The sequence below is a fragment of the Dendrobates tinctorius genome, unplaced genomic scaffold (assembly GCF_039654945.1).
Source record: "Dendrobates tinctorius isolate UK_male_01 unplaced genomic scaffold, ASM3965494v1 ptg000097l, whole genome shotgun sequence".
NCBI lineage: Eukaryota > Metazoa > Chordata > Amphibia > Anura > Dendrobatidae > Dendrobates > Dendrobates tinctorius.
This window is the reverse complement of record NW_027361765.1, coordinates 1576718-1584934: the sequence shown is the minus strand read 5'-3', so window position 1 is coordinate 1584934 and position 8217 is coordinate 1576718. Positions and strand designations below refer to the sequence as shown.

The 8217-nt window shown below is 43.3% G+C and overlaps 1 protein-coding gene across 1 annotated transcript; it reads left to right on the top strand.

Annotated features, from left to right (window-relative positions):
* The first annotated feature begins 1068 nt into the window (after positions 1-1068).
* Positions 1069-2016, top strand: LOC141098972 (olfactory receptor 5AR1-like). The gene has a single exon (XM_073587028.1). The coding sequence runs from the start codon at positions 1069-1071 to the stop codon at positions 2014-2016; it is 948 nt and encodes a 315-aa protein (XP_073443129.1).
* Positions 2017-8217: the final 6201 nt, after the last annotated feature.

Below are 8217 nucleotides of genomic sequence, written 5' to 3'. Positions count from 1 at the left end.
ACAAAATCGGTGACTTTACAGCGATATTGCTAGCGATATCGCAGTGTGTAACGGGGGCTTAATACTATTGCAAAGAGCAAACACAGAAAAATGCTTAACATTTGTTTATTAAGTTGATGCTATATGATTAATAGCACTTCACCTAAGATGATTATGTAATCTAGATGCTAATATCATAGATATCCTAATCACATGTGAAGACTGGGGATCACAACTAGTTACCACATCCAGACTCTGAACACTAAAATAAAATTTACTTAATAATAAATGTGCAATATTTCATCATCATTTTTTTTGTACTTATATAAAGCAAATTATATAAGAAAAAGTCATCATTCATGACCTCTGAGGATGTCAATGCCACCATCAATAGGAAGAGGGGACTTTCTAAACAAGCAAGCAGTGATCAATGGATAATTAACGGTAACTTAAATTCTTCCAATGCCTTAATATAATTTCTACAATGATATTGAGAGTGCATCAACCTTAGGATTGTTTTTTGCCACTTTCTGTGGTGTTATTAAAATGAGCTGACAGTCTGCATTAGGTACCCGATAGTTGGCGTTTTTGGTCTTCGGCATCACTAGTCATCTTTAGATTAGTTTAATTATCTATTATATTAATTTATAGGTAATTAAAACAAAAGTAATCATGATGATATTAAAAAGATGTCCACCTGTGCGGCATTTCTGAGGCTTTTTTGTTTCATTGTGTGGCAATAATCTGATATAACCCGAGAGTTCATTTAGTTATAATTTAGAATTACGGTATTTTGTTCGTCTTTTGGTGAATATTAGCACTGCGTGGATTGACCTGTGGTGGGCTGGTGCTTATACAGCAGCCAATCTCAACAAGCAGAGTAGGTAAGGAATAGTGAAAGAAGAGTCTTCATTTTTTCCTTTTCTGTATACTTTTGTAACTATTTGTTTTATATGGGTTTAGATTAATTGCCACATACCAGACATTACCGTATATTTGTCCATTTGCCTACAGATTTGGACCATTACAGCTTTTGATGAAAGTCTGGAGGAGGAATTGCTCTCCAATGTCTATCCTTGTATTGTGTGTATGAATTCAATGGAGCAAAGAAACAGAACATTTGTCACAGACTTTATTCTCTCAGGTCTCTCATCCAACCCAGACCTCCAGCTTCCTCTCTTTCTGCTCTGCCTATTAGTCTACATGATAACTTTGCTGGGAAACCTTATGATCATTGTATTAATTGGAGTAACTCCCGGATTGCAGACACCAATGTACTTCTTCCTTATGAATTTATCACTTCTAGATGTCCTTTATTCATCAACTATTACACCCAATATTATTGCCAACATCTTCTCTGAAATCAGAACGATCTCCATTATCACTTGTGCAATACAAATGTTTCTATTCATTGACCTGGCGAGCACAGAAGGGATGATACTTGCAGTGATGGCTTATGACCGATATGTAGCTATATGTAAACCGCTGTACTATACAGTCATTATGAACAAGGTGAAGTGTGTTAAATATGTTATCTCAGTGTATGTGGCTGGTTGTGTTAATTCATTAATTCATACATGTGCTGCATTTAGCCTCCCGTTCTGTCGGTCTAATCGTGTCAACCATTTCTATTGTGATATCAATCCCATCCTAAGACTTTCATGTAAAGATACATTTCTTAACCAAGTTTTCTTATTTGTTTTTGCTGGTTCTATTGAAGTAGGCTCTTTTTTATGTATTGTGATATCATATGTCTACATTATATTTGCCATATTTAGAATTGGTTCATCTGGAGGTAGGATCAAGTCTTTATCTACTTGTGTCTCTCACTTTACTTGTGTAGCCTTATACTACTGCCCAGTTTTCTTCATGTACTTGCGACCAAATTCTGCATATGCAGTGGATCAGGACTGGGTTTTGTCAGTGTTCTATACAGTAGTAATACCTATGTTGAATCCCATGGTCTATAGTTTAAGAAATCAGGATGTTAAAAAAGCTCTGGCGCAACTTAATGTAAATAGGATTCGATGTGTATAGAGATAGCAGAGCCACAATGACTGTATCACATGATGTCAGCTTTGCTGCATATATTTCCAAATGGGGTCAGGCCAAAAATGACAATAAAATGAAAAACAAAGTATAATGATAATGTGAAAAATCCTGTATCAAATAAAATAAGATGACTCAAAATGCTCAAATGAGCGGTCCGAGTTTATATTTCATGAATGTTTTCTTTCACTTACTGTCCTAAGTTTTTGGTTTGGTTGATTGTTCACCATTTGGTGTTTGTTTGCATTACCAGTTAAAGTTTTCTGAAAAACGTATCCAACAACATATGCAACTATATGTCTATTTTGTGCCATTAGACTGTCAACACAAAATGTGTACCATGCAGTTTATGGCTGCTGTCTATGCCTGTATAAACAATAAATGTATAAAATTACCCATTGTAGGTAGTCTGCATGCATGTCCCACCACTGCTGCTCCTCCTTCATTGTGTTGGAACTTTCTCTTCATTCTTTTCCAGTCGTGTCATCTTTCACTCCTGGCTTTAATTGCCCATCCCCTACATGGATTGCATACCACGTGACTACTGGGGCCTAGTCAGCAGTGGCGGTGTTCAAAAACCAAACCGGAGAATAGGAAAGAGGAAGCTATAGGAAAAATAAAGAGGAAAGGCAGCAGTAAGATAGTTATTAGTGATGAGCGAACGTGCTCGCCACTACTCGGTACTCGCCCAAGTATCACTGTACTCGGTGTGCTCGGCGAGCACCGAGCATTTACGGGATTACTCGGCGGGAACTTGGGTCTCCACCCAACATTTTTGGCGGACTTTAGAGACCCAATAACGCTGCAGGGATTGTCTGCCAGGTTATGAAACTCCGCAGCCATCTTTGCTGTGTTCGTGCAGTTATTGGCTGGCTGCACAGCATCATCAGGTGTATAAGAGACCGGACGCCACCATGCTCTGGATTGAGAGAGTGTAGGGAGAGTGGCTGCCTTGATAGGGTCAGAATTGGGGATTTCTTAGTGTGGGGTCTACCATCCTAAATACTCACATCCAGCTAAACCAACAGTCCTTCTAAGGACTAATTCCGGAGTGTATAGGTTCCAGTGTAAGGCAGGCAGGGTAGTATACGTCGCTCTATACACATCAGTGCAAGGCCTGCAGGCACTGTATGTGTATATATAGATCATTGTATACATCAAGAGGGTCCATTCCCTTCCTGTGTTCTGGTGCTGCTGCTACCTGTGGGATATATTAGCCGTATATAGCTAGCCCCAGGTGTAATTGGAATACAGGCCACACATTTTTTGGTGTGGTATCTCGTTCCAGCTCATATCTGTGCGTGCTCAAAGTTTGGGCAGTTACGACTGTTTTCTTTTTTTGAGCTGGCAGTCACTTTTGGTTAAATACAGCAGTATTTAGCCCACCAAAAAACAAACAAAAAACACATTTTTTGGTGTGGTCTCTCTGTGGTGGGTCATATCTGTGTGTGCTCAAAGTTTTGTCAGTTTACGGCGGTTTTATTTTTTTTTCCTGGGTGAAACTGTACTTATATACAGCAGTAGTTAGCCCAAAAATGAAAAAAAAAAACAAGGCGCACATTTGTCATAGTTGTCTCTTCATTCCAGCTCATATCTGTACATGCTCAAAGTTTAACCAGTTTACGGAGGTTTTCTTCTTTTTTTGTTCTGGGTGAAACTGTACTTATATACAGCACTATTTAGCCCAAAACAAAAAAATTAAAAAAAAATTAATACTGTCTGTTATCTCAGGCTGAGACCTGGTGTATCTGTGGTGTAAAAATATTTGCTTCGCAGGCATACGTTGCATAGTTCTGTTTGCTATCCTTGTTCTGCTCTTAATTTTGTGTTTTCAAAAGTGAACACAAAACCTCCAAAAAAATTAATACAGTCTGTTATCTCAGACTGAGGCCTGGTATATCTGTGTTGGAAAAATCTTCGCTTTGCAGGCATACTGATCACATATAATTTTTCTCCAAATAAATCCATTTGTATTGAGCTTTTAAAATATTTCAGTAGTCCATTTAAAATGGGCAAGGCAAGGGGCAAGGGACGGGGAGGTGGACGTGATGCTGATGGTGCATGCAGAGGACAAGGCCGTGGCCAAGCTGAAAGTGGGCCACAGCAAAGACCCACATCTTCGCGCTCGACCTTCCTGTCCCAGTTTCTAGGGGACCGCAGCTTCCAGCACTTAGCCACTAGCACCACCACCATGTCTTCCACATGGTCAAGTTTGAGTGGCCTTGAGTGTGGACCGGATATTACTCACCCTGATCCTCCTTCCTCCCACCATGACATATGCTCTGAGACAACAGATCCCACACTCGGACACTCAGAAGAGCTGTTCAGTTTTCCATTTGGTGATTCATGCCTCTCGCCCGCTCCACTTGAAGCGGGGCAAAATGATATTCCATGTAGCGATGCACAAATCTTTGAGCAGACATGGTCACAAGAGGTGGATGATGATAAGACCCAATTGCCGGAAAGTCAGGAGGAGGAGCAGGGTGCGGATGTGGAAGACGAGGTGGTGTGTGACATAGTGACTGACCCAACCTGGAAAGAGGACATGCAGAGCGAGGACAGCATCACACATGGGGAAGGAGGCATATCACTCAAATGGGTAGGAAGAAGCAGTGTGGTGGCTGCAGACAGAAGGCGTGCATCCATTCCCCATCACACCAACAGGACGGAAGTTGCCATTACAACTGTTAGATCTTCCCGAGTCTGGTTATTTTTTAAAGACTCTGCCGATAACCCCAAACAGGCCATTTGCAGCACTTGCCACACCCTCATCAGCAAGGGTAGCAAAACTACCAGCCTGACCACCACTAGCATGATTAGGAACATGGCAGCAAAGCACCTGACTTTGTGGGTCGAACCCCAGGCTCCAGGAACACTGTCTTCAGGTGACAACAATGCTTCTTCCACTGTTTTGCATACAAGCCAATCCCCAGTTCACCGTGCCTGTGAAGATGCCTCGGGCCCTGCACATGTTGTTGCCCACAGTCAACCAGCACCATCATCAAGCCTGTCCATGTACTTGTCCCAGCCCTGCCTTCAGTTGTCTATACCCCAGTCATTGGAATGCAAGCGGAAATACCCAGCCAATGCACCACAGGCCACAGTACTTAATTTGCACATTTCTCATCTGCTTGCGCTCGAAATATTGCCTTTTAGGCTTGTTGAGAAGGAAGCTTTCCGCAACCTGATGGCGGTGGCCATCCCAAGGTACTCGGTCCCCAGTCGCCACTATTTCTCCTGTTGTGCTGTACCTGCATTACACCAGCATGTGTCCCATAACATTACCCGTGCCCTCAACAATGCTGTTACTGGGAAAGTCCACCTAACCATGGACACGTGGACAAGTGCTTGTGGGCAGGGACTGTACATCTCACTGACGGCACACTGGGTTAACATAGTGGAATTCAGGGCCCAGTCGGACCTTGGGATGGAACACATCCTCCCCACACTGAGGATCGTGGGCCCTATGCCAATGAGGGTTGCCCCCACAGTCTACAGCTCCTGCACCTCCTCCTCTTCTTTAGCCTCCATCTCTGAAATGAACACATCAGTCAGAAGCTGGAAGCACTGCAGCACTGCCACAGCCAAGCGGCAACAGGCTGTGCTGAAGCTAATCTGCATAGGTGACAAACAGCACAATGCAGAAGAGTTGTGGACAGAGCTGAAAGAGCAGTCAGATATTTGGATGACACCGCTGAACCAACAGCCATGCATGGTCGTGTGTGATAATGGCCGGAACCTGGTGGAGGCTCGGAGGCAAGAGGAGCTCACACACGTACCTTGCCTGGCCCATGTGCTTAACTATGTGGTTCAATGTTTTCTCAAAAGCTACCCGGAGCTGCCGGATCTGCTAGTGAAAGTACGCCATATGTCTGCCCATTTTAAAAAATCAGCTACAGCTTCAGCCGCCCTTGCAGTGCTTCAGCAGCGCTTGCAGCTTCCGGCTCACTGACTGGTGTTTGATGTCCCCACACGTTGGAACTCTACACTGCATATGTTGCAAAAGATTTGTGAGCAGAAGAAGGCAGTTGTTGACTACCAGCATCAACAAGGCAGTCGAAATTCAGTTCAGACTCCACCCACAAGACCTCAGGAGTGGACATGGATGTCAGACATATGTACCATCCTCCAGAACATTGAGGACTGCACCAAGATTGTGAGCAGCGATGATGCCATAATTAGTGTCACCATCCCGCTTCCCAGCAGTCTTAAAACCTCTCTGCTGACAATTAAAGAGGATGCATTGCAGGCAGAGCATGAGGACATGGAGCAAGGAACCATACAGGGTGATTACAGTCAGCTCAGCCTCATGTCATCACAATGTGGATTGGTAGACAATGAGGAGGAGGAGGAGTAAGAACAGGAGCTACTTTCATGCGCTATAGATGGCACTACATGCACAGCTGTCATACCGTCTGTTCAGCGGGGATGGCATGAGGATAAGGAGGAGGAAGACAGCATGTTCAGTCGTCCTGTTGGTGAGGACACGGAAGTCTTGCCTGTTAGCAGTCTGGCATGCATGGCTGACTTTATGTTGAGCTGCATTTCCCGTGACCCTAGCATTATAAAAATTTTCGATGACACTCATTACTGGTTGGTGACAATTCTAGACCCACGCTACGAGGAAAACTTTCAATCTCTTCTTCCAGAGGCAGACAGGTGTTCAAAAATGTTGCTGTACCACAGGGCCCTTTTAGCGGAATTACAGAAAAAAATCCCATGTGAGAACGCTGGCAGCTGACGTCAGAGTTTGTTGTACAGCCAAAAAGTCCAAGCGAGAGAGAGAGAAGTACAATCCAGCTCAGGAAGGGGAACAATGGCAAAGTTCTGGGACAGTTTTCTCAGACCCTCCCATCGTGCCCCCACAGAGGCAAGGGGGTGCTGTCACAGTAAGTGCAGTGTTTGGGAAGATGGTGAGGGAGTACCATGCAGATCGTACAAATGCCCTCCAGGATTCCTCTGTGCCTTTTAATTATTGGGTATCCAAGCTGGACATGTGGCATGAACAGGCTCTCTACACTGCTAGCATTCTGTCAGGCCGGGTTTTTAGAGCCGCTGGTGGAATTATAACAGAAAAGCGCATCCGCCTGTCAACTGACAATGCTGACAGGCTGACTCTTATAAAAATGAACAAGGGCTGGATTGGGCAAGACTTCTGTACACCTCCGAATGAAAACAGCAAAACATAACCTCAAATACATTGTCTTTTTTGTGGAGGTGTATTCTCATGCACCTCTTCACAACCACACATGGGTATCCGCTTCCTGATTTGGTCTGTTTGGTGTTATCCTCCGCCTTATCCTCATCATCATCATCCACAACCAGTAGAACACCAGGGTGAACGTATTCCGTGATGCAAAAGTCACTCAATTTTTGGCAAGGGTGTTTTTATGATGCCCGTTACTAATTTGAAAACAAAACAAATGTTACTCCCTCAGGGGGAACTGTGATAAAACTGAGATGTACGTATATTCTTCCCATTTATTCTTATATTTACCATTTTTCCTATCTGTGGAGCCACCTCTTATGACCTAGTGTATACCTCTTCAATAAAAAAATAGTGAAATCCTATTATATTATATTTTTATTTATATCCCTGTCTCTGAGCTGTTGCTAGGGACAAACATATCTCGCTGAACACATTCTGGCTTCATATCTATGAACCTGTGTTCGCCCCTCCCTTTTGTTATTTTCTTTCATAGGTGAATTCACATTTTTTATTTATTTGTTTGATTTCAGTCTGAGTTATCATTATGTCTCCTCATTCTCCACCACTAGTTGACCAGGGTTAACATCTTCTGTGCTACTACAGGCAGTCCAATTTTTGGCAAAGGTGTCTATGATGCCCATAGTATATTTTGAAAAAATGTACCCCCCTTGGGGAAATGTTTGTCAGCCATGCCCTGCGTGTATGGGCGTTACAAGTCTAGGAGATCCGCTCCTTTAGATTGGGCCTAGTTTTTACTGAGGCCTTCATCAATGTCTCCTCATTGTCCGCCACTAGATGACCAAGGTTAACATGTTCTTTGCTGCTACAGGCAGTCCAAGTTGTGGCAAGGGTGTCTATGATGCCCATAGTATATTTTTTAAAAATGTACCCTCTATGGGGAAATGTTTGTCAGTCCATGCAATTTGTGTATGGGCGTTACAAGTCTAGGAGACCCGCTCCTTTACATTGGGTTTAGTTTT